The 20,439-nt window shown below is 36.0% G+C and overlaps 1 protein-coding gene across 8 annotated transcripts in view; it reads right to left on the reverse strand.

Annotated features, from left to right (window-relative positions):
• The window catches only part of METTL8 (methyltransferase 8, tRNA N3-cytidine), a 28,351-nt gene that overhangs the window by 286 nt on the left and 7,626 nt on the right, over positions 1 to 20,439 (reverse strand). For 5 of the 8 annotated variants that reach the window (XM_086751522.1, XM_086751521.1, XM_086751520.1 and 2 more), the window contains 8 exons: positions 16,318 to 16,409; positions 11,245 to 11,636; positions 10,641 to 10,690; positions 8,135 to 8,198; positions 7,663 to 7,802; positions 4,553 to 4,659; positions 4,393 to 4,458; positions 3,004 to 3,230 (listed from right to left, as the gene is read on the reverse strand). In XM_086751522.1, coding sequence (XP_086607648.1) covers positions 3,040 to 3,230; positions 4,393 to 4,458; positions 4,553 to 4,659; positions 7,663 to 7,802; positions 8,135 to 8,198; positions 10,641 to 10,690; positions 11,245 to 11,636; positions 16,318 to 16,409 — 1,102 coding nt within the window. In that variant the 3' untranslated portion in view covers positions 3,004 to 3,039. Of the gene's footprint in view, positions 1 to 1,695; positions 3,231 to 4,392; positions 4,459 to 4,552; positions 4,660 to 7,662; positions 7,803 to 8,134; positions 8,199 to 10,640; positions 10,691 to 11,244; positions 11,637 to 16,317; positions 16,410 to 18,395; positions 18,456 to 20,439 lie in introns of those variants that run through there. The other 3 variants (XM_086751527.1, XR_015258989.1, XM_086751525.1) reach the window with 3 other exon arrangements.

Below are 20,439 nucleotides of genomic sequence, written 5' to 3' on the forward strand. Positions count from 1 at the left end.
TTGTTATTGACTAGATCCTTCAGAATTACTGTAGGAAAAAAGGCTGGTCACTTTCTTTACAGTTGTCTTGCACCTGCTTAAAAACTAAGCAAGGTCTAAACCAGTAAGTACCATTCTCATGTATCCCTGTACATAAAGGTAATGCAATACCAGTGGAGATGGGCAAAAAGTACACACTATTCATAAAGCAAGCCAAACTCAAATAAGCCAAAGCTCAATTCTAACAAGATTATCTTTTTCTAATTGCCATTTGTGTACATTCACAAGTCTGCTTTACCAGCATAGGAAGTCATGCTGAACCAGAAAAAAAAATCATTTGCAAGTAACAATTAAAATGTTTAGTTATTTTATATAATGCGTACTTCTATAAATTTATATAATTAGAGATTTCAGGTACATATCTGATTAAAGAAGTAAATTCAAATTTCAAAAGTCAAACTTATAGCCTTTTTCTATACTGGGCACACTATTTTTGCAATACCCTAATTTTTCTTTCTCCCAAAAATTAATTAACAATAAGCCATTTTAAACTGCATTTCCTATAGAGTTGTCTGCATCTCTTCTTTATTTCAGTAGTTCTACTTGCCTTTCTTTTGCCAATATTGTAATATTAGTTTTCCCGACTAATACAGATAATCTGAAATTATTTTCAAGTCAAGTCCTTGATTAAACTTTTTGAAAACTGAAATGTCACAAAGCCAAAATACAGAAAGTCCTACTCAGATTCAAAAACTCTTAGTGGGAACAATGTCTTTCTCCATTTCCTCTTCTATCAATCTTACAACTGTTCAGACTAGTTACAGTTCATTTACAGTGAATATTCTACACTTACAAATAGTAGCTGATCTTATTACTTCTAAAACTGGCACCATTATTCCAAAAAAGGCAGCCAATACTTATGCTGCAAGGTGTGGAAGAGAAACAGCCAATTTTGCTCAGGGCTGTACGAGAATTCAAGGCTTAGTTTCTTCTGATGTCACATTTTTGTTAAACTAACAACAGAGCATGGTAAAATCTTGCCAGAACTAACATATCAGTGTGAAAGCCAAAGCAAACATTTCCTTAGCCTCTACACGTGGAAAATCTACATCATACATAGAAATAATACTGCATGATGCTCAACAGCTTATTATCACCATCGCCCCCCTGGAAAATTCTACAACTGAAAATGCCTTGTACTAGACTAAGAGCTATGCATACTCAGAAGTCAGGATTAATAGCACAGGGTAGCAACCTCATTAAAATATAAGTAGATATTTATTTATATTTCCCATGCAGATGCTATAGTCTCTTAAGACTTAGGGCTTGAAGAAACACAGCTGTTTTAATTTTTGATTTATACCACAAGAGTTTTATTGCAGGTTACAATAATGTCATTCCTAATCAAAACTTCCTAAGCCACTTAATTCATAAAACAGTATCTTACTCTAATGGAAGCGTAGAATACACCAGAAATGCAGGATCAGATCCTACCTTTAAAAGACTGCTTATTGCACCTCATTCTTGAAACAGGTCTGGGTTTATGGAAATTAAGCAAGTCTCTCATCTTGTCAAAGTGGATGAAAATACTTAGCATAAAAACATTAGATAACTTATTTTTTTTCTAGAAGACAATCAGTTCTACTTAGCTTAGCAGCTAACAACTTGCAAAAAAAAAAAAAAAAAAAAAAAGGTTGTCAGGTGTGACTTGCTTACCCTTCAGACTAAAACAAAAGCAAGAAGAGACTTTGAGAGTGTCACTATATTAATGGCACTCAAAACTGCAGGCATGTTACAGATTACATGCATTCCATATCCTTGTTGAAGACATTTATTTATTCAGTCACCTGTTTCTTGTCCTCTGCTCCTTGTGGCTAAGTGATTGTAAAATTGCATTTAAATAGCAGAAGAGGCATCTTTAAATACTAGCTCAACAATCTCGGTATCATGGTCTGCATCTGAAAACAGCGTTTGCATTTTGGTTTTCTTCTTAAAAGCACTTGACATACTAGTGTAGTGCTGTCCTTTTACTGTCTCTCCACAGGGTCAATGCAAAAACATTGTGTATTTTTTCTAAGATTTGAGCCCCAAGAAAGCAACCTCTCTATAAACAACAAAAATATCTCAGCTGCCATGTAGATCACCCTTCTAGTGTGATTACTTTACCCCATAACAACATTAATAAAATGTACTCTGGACTACTCTTTTTGCTCCTCCCTTTAGCATATCTGACATATCATAAAAATAATGCTTGTATGTATCCAGGCAAATGTTAACTATTCGGTTTCAGCATTGTTTTGGCATTTTGGTAATTCTTTTCTACATGATGTTCAGTTTACAACCTATGGCACTTTAAATATAATGTACGTGTCACTAAGTTGTTACAGAAACTTGAGTTTGGCATGTTTCTGATAAGCATGTAGATGGAAAGTGAAGACTTCAGAGGATTAAGTCAATCACAATGGAGGATGCCAATCACTGACTAATCTGATACCTCTGCATATCACATGCAGTTGGTATGAAATGATAACTTACATGCAAATCAGAGAGAGATTTTGTCTTCGTTATTTACGGACCAAGAAATTTCCCCCAAAAGAGGAAATGCAGTTGCAAGACACACAGTGGTTAAAAGAGACATGACTCAAATTAACACAGCACAGCTTGTAGTGTCAGTGAGAATATATATTCTATTTCTGTAAATCTCTGAAACAATTATGCTTCAGTCTAAAACTCTTTATATATTGTGAATTTCAACAGGAACAAGATACATGCTTATACTTCTTGACTATTCATATTTAAGGAAGTAAAATAGTGCCTGGTCACAATTATGAATAGATTAATGCATATCCCTTTATTGCATATAAAACAGAAGTCAGAAATGCTTTTTTTTTTTTTCCCTCAGATCACTTTCACACACATAAATTTACCAAAAAAAAAAAAAAAAAAAAATCAGGGAAAGGTTTACAGTTCAATATATTTCTCCTTTTCAATTGCTAACACAAGATTTATAGGAAACATACGTACTCAAATTTGCTTCCGTTTCTGGAGTTCATGGTACAATTATCTAGAAACATGCTTTACAGTGGCTTCTTCAGGATTATTCAGAGACAGCAGCAATGGTTTTTGGAACTTGCTTTGTATCCAAACTCGCTGCATTTTCACTTTTTTCTTCCTATTTACTTGTAATCGCCGATCAACTAAATTCTGTACTTCAGTTAATCCAGCCAAGTTGAACATGTTCCATACCTCATCTATTTTCTCACACGAAGAATTATTGTAATTAAAAAAAAAAACAAAACAAACAGACATTTGTAGAATGCAGTAATTGACAACCTTCAGTTCAACCAAAGATAGAACTAAATCTGTTTTGTGATTTGAAAGATCAAGGATCTACCTATAAGAAGTCTGTTTTTATAAATTAATTTTCACAGCTCTCGATTTATATCACAGTGAAAAATATTATGCTGAGGCACAAACCACATTGGTTATTACTTATGGCATTCATAGATCCCCTTTCTTCAGAGGTTTCCGTATGCCAGAGTTGAGGAAAACAAATGCATGCCCTTTGGTCACTGTTCACATATTATCAAGATAAAGCTATTTAACCTGCCAAATGACAATCCACACATTTATGCCAATGTCACTATCTCCTCTTTGTCAGTCACCACTGGAAAACTTCAAGCTTCTTTGTCATGAGGAAGCATAAAATAAGACATTTAAAAACTGAGAAGGCTCTTTGAATTTAAGTGATTTCCCATACATGTCCCAGATCCTCCTCACTTCTAAAACTACTCAGGCTGGGATAAATCCTAATCCATCTGTGGTGCTTACAGTCTAGGTTGCAGAGTAAAAAAAAAAAAGAAAGAAAGAAAGAAAAAGTAGAAAAAGTATCATGATGCTCACTTTCACAATTTCCAGTAGCTGGGCTAAAATATACCAGTATAAGCTGACTGCCAACAGAACCAAATGAGTGGACGGGCAAAGAGCAATAGTATCCATAATCAGGAAAGAGCAGCCTCACAGCTCAGGTTCATCAACAAACTATAAGAAAATATCAGAGCACTGCTACCAATTGTCCTTCGAAGCATGTTTATCTCCATTTAAAGAAAGAAATCAAGTACATCTTTACATAACAGAATTAGAGCATACCATTAGACACAAGATGCTCATACAAAGAGAAATTCCAGTGATGTCTGCAAACAATCTTGTAGGACCCCAGATGCAACAAGTGTATACGTAAAGGGGAAAATTTCCTTACAATAGTTAGTTTTGGGCTTTGTAAAAGCAGAGAGTTTTTTTTTAAAAAAAAGCCAATAAAACCTTCTTTAAATTTCTGTTTTAAGATGAGCTTTTATAACTCAAATTATCTCCAGATACACTCCACTCTTTCTGTGAAACTATACTATTTCATACCTTTGGTAAAGAAATATACTCTGGTTCCATCTCCTCGTACATAAAAATTTTCTGACAGGCAATGACCTAAGATTAGAGCAATAAGGAAAAAGCACATGTCACTTTTTTTTTCAAAAAGAGTTAAAATGAACAGTGAACTATAACAGCATTCAGGAATTACCTTTTTTAAAACGAAGTTGAGCTGTATCATATCTTCCATAGTCTCGAAATAACAACATTCCTCCAGGTTTCAGCAGTTTAGCCAACCTATTTACAACTCTTTGCATCCTTAGAAAATAGATGAGATACTGGTGAAATTTGCAAACATAACTGTTTTTTTCTAGATGCTTGGAATATACACAGATTTCCAAAACTACAGCAAGAAGATGTGTCTATGTTTACCGTAAAAAGGCCAGGCACTAGTGAACAGGAAGAAGTCTTTACAAAAAACCCTCTAAACCAAAAATTTAGTAGGAACTGTAACAGAATATAAACTGGAAAGAGACCTTCAAAGAATCTCAAGGATAGATTAAAACACGTTTTGAGTATATGGGTCAGGCAGATATATGACAAGCAATGAATGAACACTTAGCTATGTGCATTGGTAAGCTAGACTGAGCCTTCTTGCGGTACATAGCAAAATCAAGGGCGTTCTAAGCAGACAAAAACTTATTTGATTTCTTTATGGAGGTACTGATCATACACACAAAATCAGTATCTCCATACCTAATGGCTGAAGATGGGAAGAAGAATCTGAGTAGTACCTCAGGAGACGAATCCTGACGAACTCCATCTAGAGATATTGCTAGTTAGAGGAGGAAAGTGTGCATCCTCCAAAATGCTGACAAGTTTGTGAATCTTGTGCTATCTAATATCAGCTCTTCCTTATCAAGATTACCCCAGCCTGCTGTACATATGATAGGAATAAATACCATGCACAGTACTCTCTCCCCTTCGCTAGACTAGAGCATCTTCATTCTCACTTTTTAACCTTACCTTGAAGCTTCTTACAAATACATTTGTATTACTGTGCAAAATATGTTACTAATGAATAATGGCTTGGGTCTGCCTCTCTCTTTCAGAACAAAGTGAAGGACTTGGGTTTTCCACGTGCGTGAAAGCACAGTCAAAAGGCAATCTTCACCTGGTAGGCTGCAAGTTAGAAAAGTCCACTTGCCTAATTCAACCCTTCCTCCCACAGGGGAGCGGATAGACCATGCAGATGATGTAAAGCCAGAATGAATGCTAAATGAGTGAAAAGGCAGGGTGCTGTATCTGTAAAGAGCTAAAGAGTAAGTCCATCTTAACTACACAAAATCAGCATACCATTACTGTGTACCAAGAGAACATCCTTATGCCATCCCTGTCTCTGAGGTGGCTTGCCCCAAGAATGTCAGAACTCAAGCACTGATGCAATTTGGTCCTTATACAACGGCAGTGCAGACATCTTACCATGATTTTTAAGGGACAGAATTAAGAGGTACTTCAGCAGAAAATAATACCATATCTCCAAATAAACAACAACAATCACCACCAGCATACACTTTTTAAGTGTATAATTCCCTCAGAGAAAGCCAAGTGCCTTAAAAGTTGTCCTCTTTGCTCAACACAGGCAACCATGTATGCTGCCACAGGCAGAAAAGGCAGCACCACCTAAGAATAAGAGACCATTCAAGACAGGTAGCTGTGCACAGAATTACAGACTTTGCCTATATAAATGTAAGTTTTGTGCACATGGAAAAAAAAAAAAAGATACACGCACAAAAACTGAGAGTGCTTTGAGAAATCTCATCCTGTAAGACTACAGCAAATTAATTATATAGCTTGAAGAAAGTTTAATACCTTTCAAATTCTGTAACCAACTTTTTTCTGCTAGAAGTCCCCTCTAAAACAGTGTGTTAAAAACAGGGTACAAGAGTAGCAATTATCAAAACCTAAACACAATAGCCTGAAGAGAAATCACTAAGTAACAATTGTGCTGAATACAAATGTGTCCCTCTCGTGTATTTTCCAGGTCTCTAACGTACGTAAGTTCTTCATCATCATTCTCTTGGTTTTCTAATTTCCCACTTTCAAAATTCCCAGAAAAAAACGTATACTGAGTAAGATGGATCTGAATTACATTTGCCTTTATGCAGTCATTTTAATTCTATGAGATGACAGCAGTGACTAACAAATCTTTGGAAAGTGGGTCTTACCACACAGATAATTAAATGAAGATCTTTATGTGTGTATACACACACACACGAAAGCATCCATGTCAGCTTTTGAATCTGATTACTGCTTCTACAAGCAAAGTGACTGAATGAATGCGTCTCTATTGTCCAATTTCTTCCTGGCAACATCACAGCAGTTACAGAGATCTAAAATCTGCTCCTTGAATTGTTTTTGAAACCTGGACCCAGGCTTTGCACGACTCATGTGCTCATCTCTGAACAAACAGGAAGGAGCAATATCCTATATGGGAAAGATTTTTCTGTAAAGCTAATCATTAATAACTGAGACAGGGAGGCAGAGAAACAGTTCTCAGGCAAATACAGTTCTGTTTGCCAAGCCCATTTTAATGACACTCTTAAAGTAATAAGTGTATTACCACACATACAGCATGTATTTCCCTTCATATGATCTGGTTAAATGAAGAGTCAAGGAGTTTAACTTACATGCCCTCTTTTGCATTTTTCCCATTTAAAAAAAAGGACATTTTCATAATCAGTCAGCCTTAACAGTAATAAAATTTGGTTCATTAGGCATTGAGAGGCATTAGTAACAAGGCTAATAGCACTCAACATAACACTGTGCATGAAAATTAGATCAACTTTTTTTAATACAAACAAGTTACAAAATTCTGAATGCACTTTGGTTTAAAAGGCCTGCATGCATGCATTTGCATGTGGCTAAATCAGCAACCTAAGTCTTTATCAACATATTGTAAGGTGTTAAATCATGAATGTTTGGTTTTGATAATCAAAAAGAATTTCCTTCTAGAAGACTAGGTCTGTTTTTTAATTTGTAATTTTCCTGAAGCACTGTCACTTTTAATAGGGACATATTTAGTTAGCATATACCCCTTGTATTTTGATGCAGACAGGAGGCTCACTAACGAATTAGTCTGACCAGCTTTTCTCTAGTAGGCTGGAAATAGAAAACAGCATTTAAAATACCTTGGTTTATATATATTGTAGCTTACTAAATAATAAATTGAAGATTCATCATCTTCTTTTGATATTCTTGAAAACCTCCAGTGATAAAAGAGATTTAATCCATTTGCTTTGCCCTTTAGTCTTCATTTACCTGTCAGGATGAATAGTAGAGAGCACAAAGACAAGGAGAATGACATCCAGGATCTCATCTGGAAAAGGATAGGGTAAAGCATCATCACACACATCATGAACAAAGGCAGAACACCAGGCTGAATTGTAGGACGAATGTGACTGTCAGGAAAAAGATGAAAAGAGGCACAGGGAGAACAGTAGTAGTTAATACGTTTACTGTGACTCAATAAACTTTTTTTCTTCAATTATTCAGCATTGTAAAACATCTCATATAAAAGCCTATTCTGTCTGGTATCTTACTCAAGCTGAGAAGCAAGCTTACTGATGGTATTCATTCCTCTCTGCATAGAGTAAGACTTTGTTCTTTGGAATATTGAAAACTTCAGTTAAAAGTTGTCAAAGCCATCACGTTCTTTTTCATGAAGATGGCTTCCTGGCAGCCTCCTGAATTACAGGCTTATAAGGTATTCTAAAGCAAGCATATGAATTACCTTTACCAGCTCCACTGCTCCTGAAGCAAAATCACAACAGTACAGAAAGGTTCCAGGTGTATTGCTAGGAAAACAAAATCAACATCAGTTAAAAAATTATTATTGTAAAAGATGAAAGTATACATCAGTGCTCACTGAAATACAGAGGGTCCTTTGGGGTTCTCCACAGGTTTGATCAAGCATGTCTTATTGATGTCTAGCACATGGAAAGTCACATAGGTTGTAATGAACCAATAGGGCAGACAAATTCGTAAGAATACCAACAGGCATTTGGTATAAAAAGGAGAACTGTAGCTTTGTCAGGGAGGAAGTGAAAAGAAAAAGAAAGAAGGTCACAAAGGGCTGTCAGGATTGATGACAATGTCCTGGTGTAGCATTACATAAATGCACATTAATAGGTCACATTTTCTTACAGAAGCACTGCACAAAGTCTCTATCATTAGCTCATGTCTGCAGCTTAATTAGCAGCGTGATTTGGGCAGGAGTGGGGTGTTGCAAAAGTCATCCACAGTTCTGTGGAGGTTTGAGTTCCCATGTGCCACCTTTCTGTGCTTTTGATTAGATTAAGCAGTATTGGTTGTTTCCCTCCATTATCCCCTTTGTTTTGTAAGCCAAGATGAATAAGAATTTCCTGTAGCACTGTTTGCCCTTCCTTTCCCATTCAAGACTAAGCCAGCCGCAAATTTCCTCATACTATTCATCATATACTAGTAACCCTAGGGAGACATTTTTTTAATCTCTGAAAAATTTAATTAAGAGAAACTGAGCAAGCTTCTCAAAACCTATGGATGGATGGCCTCATGGTCAACTCAGGATGAATTAATATCTCTCTGAAAATATTTGAGATTTTGGACAGACTGTTTCTTTAGAAAGGGAATCAATATACTCTGGCAATACCTATAAGGTCTCACAGTATACACAACTGAGTTAGTGACCTCTCTTTAAGGTGAAAGGAGAACTCTTGTGGATCAAAATACACTCCATCCTTACTGCTAAGCAAAACTTTCACCAGCTCTGTGCCCACCACAAAAGTTGGTGAGTTTAGGTATTTATCATGGATGAGGTCAAGCGGCCAGGCTTTGGACCCAGCCACTCCTTTGGGAAAGGTTAAGCTGATTACCTAATAGACTTGTTAGGATGTTATTTCTATTTTTTCAGAGCAGAGTAGGAGCTATGTAGAAAGTCAAAGACAAAAAGTGTGTCTTTGTAGAAAACAAAGACACAGCTTCATCTGGATGGTAATTTCATGATGCATTGTATTAAAAAGCAGTAACTTAACTTTTAAGGGGGCAGGGAGAAATGGTTTAAGAGTTCTGTTACAAACCTAAGTGGAAAACTTTTCTGTAGCCAGAGTACTCTCATACTTGACACTGGCTTCTTTTTATATGCATAAAAAAGGCAATTTTTGTATTATTAAACTCAGACTAAAATCAACTGTGCTATAAAGTCAGGCCTGCTAAGAGATAAGAGATGTTTCCATCAGGTCATATACAAGACAAACGTGTGACTTGTTCAACTAATGTGACTAACGAAAGGATTTGCATAAGAATAGAGATCTCCAGGAAAAATACCTAATGAGTGAATTCTTAATTATCAGAAATGCTAACCTATGAGCAATGCCTCCTGTGAGGAAGACAGAAAAGTTTGTCTCATCTTTTTTAATAGAGCCACACGGTATCTTTTCCCTATATAGTGTTACTTTCCAAACTTTTACTAAGAAACAGGGCTCCTCTTTCATTAAATGCTGTCTAAAGCAAAGCATTTGTTTTGGGATGAAGATGTATTGCTAACACTAATAGGTTTCATGTATGACCCTGGTGCATCACTCTATTTCTCTTGCTCTTTGTTTCCATATCCGCAAAATTTAGTATTTTTGTATAGTGGTGATACTAGCAATCAGAATTTGTATATAGAATAATGAACTGTGCCATACGCAAGCTCTTGGAGGCACGAATAAAAAGAAATCTATTTCAACCCTTGATACATACACAATAAAACCTTCCTGCCTACATGGAAAGGAAGACATGCTGTCGTAACTTCCAGTTTTAGAAAAAGCTGTTAAGTGGATTAAGATGTTTCAGGGAATTAAGTAATGCAATACAGGACTTGTGCCTTCCTTGACACTAAAACCTGAAGCAATATGACAAAGTGTAGCAGTCAAATTCAGAAATAATACAACTTCTTACCAGTAGATTACACGCCATTATCTACTATCTCTGATTTTGGCCTTTTGAAGAGGTGTCTGGTAGCTTTACATCAGTCTGAATGCACCTGCAGACAAACCTTGTCAGCAAGTATGGTCCCCTCAAGACTAGGGTTGACCAGTATGAGGAGTATCTTCTAGTCATGCTACCAACACTATCTGAGGTCTGCAAGCAATCAGAATTTCATGGCTGTAAAACAGTCCACTCAACACTTCCTGCAGCACTGGTCTAGCACCAACATTTGAAGAAAATTAAGATGACGAGAATACAACTTTCATATTTGAAAATCCAGCACTACATACCATAGAACTTTCAAAATAGGAAAGACACTGTTTCCAGCACCGCAACCAACCTAAAATCAGAAAAGAAACAAAAAGTTAAAATAAATGAGCAAATAAAACCTAATTTTTTTTTTTTAATCTTAAATTAGCTGGTAGGTAGGACCTATTAGACTTGAAGGTATGTTGGACAGAAAAGGTATAAACAACTCATACCACAAATCTCAAATCACTGCTATGATCACATTTCTCCTCAATATCTTTCTAAAGTTAAGAGAGAATCCATCTCTCAAATTGCATAGGAAAATGCAATATTCTTATCCAATTTCACCATTTAGCAAGAATGCATCAAGTACCTGCACTTTAAGACAGAACTTTCCTTAAAAAATTAGGAACCCAACTTTCAGTGAAAATGGAATCTGACAATCTAGCCCTAAATTCTGATTTGGGACAAACTTTAAATGGAAAACAAAGCCCAGATCCTAGGTTTCTCTGAAAATTTCTGCCATAAATGAATGTAGCATGTCAAATGCTAAATGTTACTTTCTGGATACTAAGCGTCTTTATCAGGCTTTTGAGCAATTAAGCGGAATTGTATATGATGGGTAGAACATTTGTAGTGCATTACCTCTAATATTCTGTAAGTGGCATCACCACCAGGGAAGGATTCTAGCCCACCAAGTTCTTCTCCACAGTTTTTACCCTGAGGATTGTCAGTAAGAGATTTTGCTTGGGTTTTATTATATACATTTCCTTGTACAGAAGCAGAACCATCTCCATCATTTTTCTTCCAGTATTTTTCTCCTCCCTCAAACATTCCATTTTTGTGTGAAAAACTGTTGGTACTATTTATTTTTGTGTGCTCTGAAGATCTTTCTTCTGTTTTCAACTCTCCTCTCCTTTTTTCAGGAAGAATTTCTGGGAACTCCAGAAACAGCCAGTTGCGATCCTTGAAAAAGTTATTTTTATGAGTCTTGTAAAATTCATTCCAATATTTACTGGCTTCTCTCTCATATTTATCTGAAATTAAAGCAAAACAAAAACTTGGTGAATATAAGCTTAGCTATGAAATACTGTAAAGCAACATGGAATTTGGACCCCAAATTTACAGTTTAAAAATGCTGTTTCCCACATTGTACACATTTAAATAAAAACACATGGATTTGGGAGTCTTACCTTAATCTGTGCTCAAAATAACTCCCATAATTAGATTTTATGTCACTGAGGATGGGGCAGACAGGCTTTCTGCATAATTTTTTTTTTAATGCAGTGACATAATAGAACAGCATCACCAAAATATACAATCGTAAGTTTCTTAGACAAGCTTTCATTTCTCAAATTACAAAAGCAATGCGTCTTTTCAATTAAATGTTCTCCATGTCGTCCCCATTTAAGAAATACTAAATTGAAATTAATTTCATGATTTATGAAACCCTATGGACAATTGTAAATTTATTGGCAGCTAGTCATCTCTCAGAAAAAAACCCCATCAATTAGTAATCCAGTTCTGTGAACTGGAGTGGTAAAAGTTACTGCATGGCCAATAGAGAGTAGGTCACTCTTAACCATCCAACAACGCAGTTTTGACAGAAAATAACAATACAGTCAGAAGCAACATATTGGCTTTCTTACTTTCAAAACACTTCAGAGTCTTACAATACATCTTAGTGTTAACTTTTAATTCACAAAACATTCTAACTGAATGTTAGGACCGGAAGGGATTTTACCCAGTCTGGAAATTCATATTCTTTCTCCACAGAAATTTGTCCAACTTGTTCTTAAAATATCACCTTCCATACAGGTTTGACAACTTTCTTCAGTAATATATTAGTCCTTCACTATCTGTACAGTTAGAAACCTTTTCCACTACCCAATCTGAAATTTCCTTATTGCAGTTTTAAGTCCAGTAATTCTTGTCCCATTAACCAAGCAGATAAAGCAAAGATTACTCACTTCTACTTGCAACACCTATTTACTTAATTGAAGTCTTTTACTATGTGTCCCATAAACAATCTCTTTTCTAGATTGTCTAAACCTAACTCTCCTTTCCACAGAAGTCATGATTTTTAGACTTCTGGTCATTTTTTCTTCTCTAGATTCTCTCCAATTGATTTACTACTTTTTGATGCTGTATTCTAGTAAAGGCATTATCAACACAGAGCAAAAGGAATATTTTACAAGTCTTAAAGGCTGTAATCCTTTTTATAACTCCCAGCTTGCCATTTTGCAATGTCATGACACTGCTGATTCAGCTACTGATTCACCACAACTCTCAGATCTCCTTCTGCAAAATGACTACCTAGCCAGTTTTTCCAGAACCTAGTTATTTTTTTCAAGGAATTATTCCTAAGAAAAGCATTTTGCATTTATTTTTAGCAAGTTTATATCTCTGAGATACTTTTTTTTCTACTGTTTGTTCAGATCTTTCTGAATGCTAATCCTGTCCTTCACCATACTTGAAACATCTCTTCACTTAATACCATCTTCAAGTCTCCCATTTCCTGAGGTCACTAATGAAAATACCAACCAGAACTGGACACAGAACAAAATGCTTCTCTGCCCAGCATAGCCTTCTATTCTGAAAGGATCTCTCTAGGCAGTCACTCACCCAAAAGCAGCTTCATTAGCTCTCGCTTGCCTAACTTGCTTATGAAAATGTCAAGTAAAGCAAGTCAGAAGCCTGACTAAGGATAAATTTCAGGACGTCTGCTGTTTTTTCCTTATTCCCAAGGCCTGTAACCTTCTCCAAGAAGGAAATTAGCTTGATTTTACATTATTTATTCTTGAACAATATTTGTTGGCCAATATTCATCTCCTTTGTTCTTCCAAATCCAGTGTCTGCAAGCTCTGGATTATTTCTTCCAGTGTTTTTCCAGAAATTTAAACTAATTCTCTGACTCTTCTCTTTTCCCACCTCCTTTTTTAAAAAAGTAAATACCCTCTTTTCTGCTTTCCCAGTCATCCATGTACTCTATGGATGTACTTTGTAACCTGTTATTTCTCAGTACAAGAACAAGATCTTTCCTTCTTCTCACCAGCACTAATTGTGCTAGCCACTGGACTGCACCTAACCCTCTCAAAGGAAGGCTGATAAAAAGATAAGAATTACAGCTTTTTCAGTGTCTCTTTTGTTGAATGTTTTCCCTTCCTCATCCCTCCTAAGTACTAAACCAAATATTTTTCTTGTTTTTTCCCCCTCATTCACAAAGCATTTACAGAACTGTTTCTTGTTACCCTTGACGTGTACATCACATAATGTGTTGCCTTTTTTATTTTGTCCCTGCTCACTTACATTTACCCATTAATTCTTTTAGTATAAATGCACAGGATAAATATATGGTCCATTTCTCCTACTACTCTCATTTAAATCTTAACATACTGTTTCTTAAATTGCTACAGCTTTTCAGAGATAAACAAGGCTGAGAATTATCATTAGAGGCACAGACATGCAGTGGGAAGTGGCAATGAGGTGGCAGAATGCCTTGTCCTAGAAATCTGCATAATTTTTTAAATTTAACATGTAATACATCCAATTGTAGTATTAAAGGGCAAGACTCAGACATGCAGAGTAATGGTAAAGACTTGTTTTATAAGTGCAGAGTTGATTGAGGTCATATATACCAGATTTGTTGCACATTTGTTGCACATTCACAGATTGCTTGGCTTCAGTATAAAAAACAAACCTTCCACTCAAAAGGTTCTTAAATCACTATCACTCCTTTTTATACTCACTACTTTCCTACAAGTCTTCTCAGAACCCTTGTACTTAAATTCCCATCAAGTTTTCCAGATTTCAGAATTGAAGGAAAGCAAAGACTAAAGTCAACCTTTCAAATTGTGTTAGTATGGTATTACACAGGTTCAAGTGAAAGAACACTTTCCTTTCCATTCCTTCACTGGCCACTCCTGCACCACTGTGTAATAACCACACATGCAGTATTATTATAAATTTTTTTTGTTTCATTTTTTAAATTTAAGTAGCCTGACTGCTAACTTTTCCAAAGCATGTAAAAATGACAAAATTAATAAAAGTATAACTTTTTGAGACAAAAAAAAAGTCCCATACTTAGTCAACTGATTTTTCTCCTTAACAGAATCTTTTATGTACTAGCAGGCATGCCTGAGAAGAAACTGGACTATGCTAATAGGTAAATCAAATTCCTAAAGGTAGTATCATGAGTTTATTCAGTTTAATGTCTCTTGTTCTAATGAGCTCACCAGAACTATTCTATTTTAGCAAGGTAGTATTGTTGAGATCTGTCTTGTCCTTTTTCCCTTACTGTATTTTCCAAGGCTCCAAAATAACCTGCTCGTTAGCTTCAGTCTAGTTCATTGTTTACACAAATAGGCCAAAAGGTACTTCCACTTGCAGAATGAATCTGAAGCTTTCTGAAGGAACACTATCAGCAATGCTCACCTATTCAAGTTCTAAATAGAAGGGCACTCATAGGAAATGTCCTTGGATTCTTCTGTTTTCTGGCAATAGACAAATGCCTGATTATTCCACTTCTCACCAGCTCAAAATAAGTTCTAATTGATTGCAGATGAAGAATAAAAGGTTCCATGAGCCACATGGTTATACAGCTTACTTTTCAATTATAAGCTCTTTTTCAACTTTTTATACAAACCAAATGAAAATCTTAGATGTCATTTTTGGAAAACAAACATTGTACTCCTGTATTTAGACAAAGAATGTGAGAGGTAACAGAAAAAGGGAAGGATGACAATCCTAGAGCATTCAAAGTGATGAAGAGCACACAGTCCAAGACACATTCACAGGTAATTCAAATATGTGCCCTAGTTACACCAGTGAAACTGAGCACAGGATCAAAATGTCACTATTTACTTTAACAGGTTCAAGAAATGCCAAGTAAACTGAGGCCTAGGACATCTAAGTAGTTGTTTTCAGAATATCTTTCTAATAAAGATAAAACAAATCAAGAATCCAGTCTTCTATGTTACTACCAAGTTGATACTCCACCTTTAGCATAGGTAACTATCCTACAGTCTAGTCTAGGGTTTAGTTTGCCAGTTTGAACATAGATCTATCATTCCTCAGAAACACAGAATACATTAAGTTTCCCCTTTGAAGACACACATGAAATTCCTTAATCGTTTACAGAGCAGACTCTGCATGATGTATTGGAACACCTTCCACACAAAGTGAACACACTGCTTCCTGAAGCGCTCTCAGCTCAGCCCGGCCAAGGCAGCAAGCTGGGACCAGCTGGGACCAGTGCAATTTTCATGGCACTTAATTGAAATATAGTGCAGTGTACAAGCAGTAGCTCTCTAAACAGTCCACAAATCATTAAAAAGCATTTGAATATTGTACATGGGAACTTTCATCCCCAGCAGCCTAGCTGGCTGCAAATTCATTCCCTTTGATGAAGTAACAGTCCTGTGCAGTAGGAGTTTTATTCTGAAGAACTGCAAAAGGAGCCAGAACTTGCAACTGCACCGTATTGATGTACTTGTTCTACACAGAGCCTATTGCCTCCCTTAAGGCAAAATTGCTCAAATAAGTAACTGAATTGCTAGAGACAATCTTTTGAGGCAACAAAGGAAAAAAAAAAAAAGACCGACAAATTTAAACAAGAGAATGTAAAAATAAAGAGTGCTCCTGGATTTTAAAGCATCTTTAGATGGTTTAATAAATAGCATTAAAATAGGAATTTTTAAGCCATTTTGAATTTGTTACCTTGGTCTTCCCACTGGACTTTCACAAATGAGTTCTCTGCCACTCTTTCCTTGGCATTCTCCTCTTCTTCTTGTGACCACTGCATGTGGTCCCTGCAAAAGGCATTTGAAGAACCAGCCTTTTAAACGGATTTTCAATTATTTTTTTTTTCCAGAGAAAACAGTCACAAATCAGCTACACAGTCACAAATACATTTTCTTTTTGAATGCAAGCAAATGACCACAAGGATACTGACAGTTAAAAACTAAGTTTCAGTGTATGACAGATAAAAATTAATTGCTAGTTAGGTAAAACTCAGGTGAAATGGTTACGAAAAATCTTCCAATGGCAAAGAGGCTGAAGTAGCATCCATTTCTTTTCTTAATAATAAGATGAACATATATCTTGTAAATTGAGTGCACTTATAGGAATATATTTTGAGTGTCCCATTAGAACTGTCTTTAGCTGCATATAATAATAGACATATCAACAAACATACTGATGCAAGAAATTTCTCACATTACTAATGTTTATAATGAGGAACAAAGGTGACTTAGCAAAGGAATCAGCTGTTTCTGAAACAGGGAGCATAATCCACCTATTCATGTGGAACAGCTGGAATTGTTGAACAGGATTGTACTGATTTGGGGAACAGAGACAGGAAACGTTTAGAAAAGAAGAATGAAATACTCCTAAGAAAAGATAAGCAGTGCTGCAATGGTTCCAGAGTCTATGCTATCTATATTGCTCAAAGTAGTTCACTAAATGTTATATTAATCCATTAAATGGTCACAGAACCAAGCCAATATCTGACCTTGATGACAAAATTGCCTTCCCTGCAGATTCTGTGTTTGGATCAGGCCTCAATGGAGAGTGCCTAGAAATGTGCTGGTGGCAGCTTTTAAAAGCAAATCAGCTGTCCCTCCAAATCGTCCAGTCTGAACAGTTTTAGAAATTGGATTAAATTAGATAATATAATTCAAGTAATCTGTTAGATCCTCACCCTACTTAAATAAATTAACAGAAAGCCTGTGACTAAAATTCCATTGGTTACTATGGGAAAAGGAACAAGGTGCTAACTTTAAAAGAGCTGATTGTCTCTTAACAGCCAATGAGTATCTTCCTGTTCCATGCTTAGTGACATATAAGTAATTTAATTCTTAGACCTTCACTGTTCCTCTTTTGTTAATTGTGGGAGACTAATTGGTATGTATTTGTCTGCTTGCCTCAGACTTGATTTCCGCATCTCTACTGAAATATTTCTCATTATTGTCCTCAGCAGGTTGCCTCTCCCCTTCCTGTATTTGTTCGTATACCAAATGTTCCTGTGCAGTGTCAAGGCTCTGACAGACGTGCTGTAGCAGAATAAAACTGAATGACCAAAGCATTACTAGGCAGCCATCCTCTTGGAAAGACCTGCTTCCCTCACTGCTATCACAATTTTTTACCTTGCCTATCCTAGCAAGCTGAAACCAAGTTCTATTCATCTGTCAGAAGGGCTAACTGTATGACTTGCTGTGGTATAAGCTTTAGTTGATCAATTTTAATCCATCATCGTGCCTCTGTCACAGCCCTTAAGGGCTTTACACATAATACTTTAGGTGCCTGAAGTCCTCCATCTTCATCAACAACTTATTTGCCTTTTGTCCCTCCTTAGAAATTCATAAAGCTGAAAAAAGATCTCTTGGCTGTTTCCTATAAATTTCTATATGGAAGACCCCAAACAACAGGACTGCAGCAGCACTTCTTGTTCAAAATACACAAAAGAGGGGATATCGCATAGTTCTCATGCAAACTATTTACATAGTTTGGATGAGTCAAATGAGGCAGCTCCTTCAGCAATATAAGCTGTCAGGAATGCAGAATACAGAAGAATTCTAAGCACAGAAATGTTTCATGCTGAACACTGACAGCAGCAAAGCAAGCTATCCATTTTAACAAAACCAGGAACCGTTAACATGAGCAAGGCCTGACATGAGATCAAGCAATGCTACTTTTGATTCAGCTTATTCAACTTATCCCTTTTCCATTAACATGTTGGCTAACATAGGGTTTAATTATTTCTGAAAACTAACGTAAAAATTATGCCAGTTACTAACCTGAACAGAAGCAGACATTTTCTGCTCCAATCATCATTTGTTACTTCTCTCTCAAAATGACAGAAAAGCACCACAGCACATATCTGAAGCATTAGTTCCCAAATTTAATTTGCTTAGTATTCCTAGCAGCAATGGTAGCAGCTCTCAGCTCCCTGCCAATTCACACATAGGCAAAAAGAAGGATGCCACTTTATGAAGCATCAGAGATGACGAGTGGAAAACAAAAGGACACAAATCCTCATGCATCAATGCTCGGGAAGATTTATCTCTCATGCTCACCCTGCATGATCTATTTAGCTCAACCACCACTCACCCTGATTCCCCTTATGTGCTTAGTGAGAACCCTGCTGATTCAGCCAGCTTCAGATCCAAGGATCTCCCCCGACTTCACAGCCAGGTTCTTGATTTATCAAGACCTTTGCAACTTCCATGCAACCTCTGCTCCAACTCCGTTTCACCTGTTTTCCCTTGTGAGCTACATGGATTCACCTGCAGATCCATTTTCTGAATAACCCTGTTCCCTTCAATCCCATCTTCACAATCCATCCCAACCACCTGCATCATAGCTCAATAACTCTGTATTAGGCTGTCACCGAATGCTAGCAAGAAAAACTGAAGCTACACGTGATCAGTTATTTGAAAGAAAATGTTAAAATGAAACAAAACTGAGTTTTGTCGATGTAAAACAAGGGTGGCCTTTTTCTTAAAATCTTTTCCTACCTCGACTCTACAGCCTACACTTGAATCAGCATTCACACAAGTAAAGAATTTCTCCACCTAGCAGGATGGCCTGAATCTGGAACATGCTTAAGAACTACACTACATACAGATTTATGAAACACAGATATAAACTTCACACTCTTTTAACACAATAACCAGCCAGCTTCCATGACCAAAGAATTTACGGAAGTATAAATAACTCCAGATTTGTCCATAAGGTGGTGTGTGCTGGGGATAATGGCTTGAGGACATCTAGTTTAGAAAGCAGTAATAGGTGACAGATGTATTTGCATATCTTACCTCATGAGTTAAGCCCAAATTTAGAGACTAAAAAGAGTAATTAAGATATTAGTTTATTAACCAGAAGACAATCTTCTGTGTCATACTCTTCTCTTAAGACCTTTTTATTCATCAGAATTTTAGTAGAGAAATTTTTGAAATAATTTAGATTAAAAAGTAAAATTCATTAATTAACAAATAAAATGCACTACTAAAAACAGTAATGATTTTTAAAAACCAAGCAAGTTGGAAATTTCATTTCAGAACAAAAGCTTGTCCAATAACTTCTCTGACAGTTACCAGCAGGGGACACCTCTGAGGAAGGTATAAGAACTACAGATTACTTTTATGAAGTAAACTTAAGCCCCGAAACTTGTCATCTCTTACTCCTCTGTTATATTATCCATTGGTTATCATTAGCCACATTCAGTTCCTTGTCTAATTTTGCAAAATCCTTGCTCTCAGAAATGGTGTGTGGCAGAATTCAAAATTATATTTTAAAATTACGTAGAAAATATTTTTTGTATAACTTCTAATTTCTCCACTTCTTTTTTCATCAAATATTTTTTGTTCTTAAGTTATGAACTATAGGAATAAAAATTCCTGGTCTTCCAAATATCTTAGGTAGATATTCTTCTACTTTCTAGATAGATTTAGATATTCTTCCATCCTTCTAACACTTCTTGTATCACTTACTGTTTTGTGTTCATCTCCGTTCCATGGTAAAAAATCCTAGTCTTTTCAATCTCATTTTTCCCACAGTGTTGACTAGCATTCTCACTCTTTTCTGAGCCCCCATTAATCATAAAAATGCCTTTCAAAAATGAAGATGTACTGCTGCAAATCAGGAAAATTCTTATTCTTGTTAATATTTACATGTTAATGTTTTCTCTATTATATAACATATTTATGTTAAGATTCAATTTACTTTTTTTTCTTTTACAATTGTGCACTATATGGAAATCTCTGCTGAACTAGCTGTAACCTCTTCAGTACACCTTTAGAATACAAGTAATTTATATGTTCCTTTTGAAATTGTGTCCAT

Source organism: Chlamydotis macqueenii, chromosome 6 (assembly GCF_036417535.1).
Source record: "Chlamydotis macqueenii isolate bChlMac1 chromosome 6, bChlMac1.mat, whole genome shotgun sequence".
Taxonomy (NCBI): domain Eukaryota; kingdom Metazoa; phylum Chordata; class Aves; order Otidiformes; family Otididae; genus Chlamydotis; species Chlamydotis macqueenii.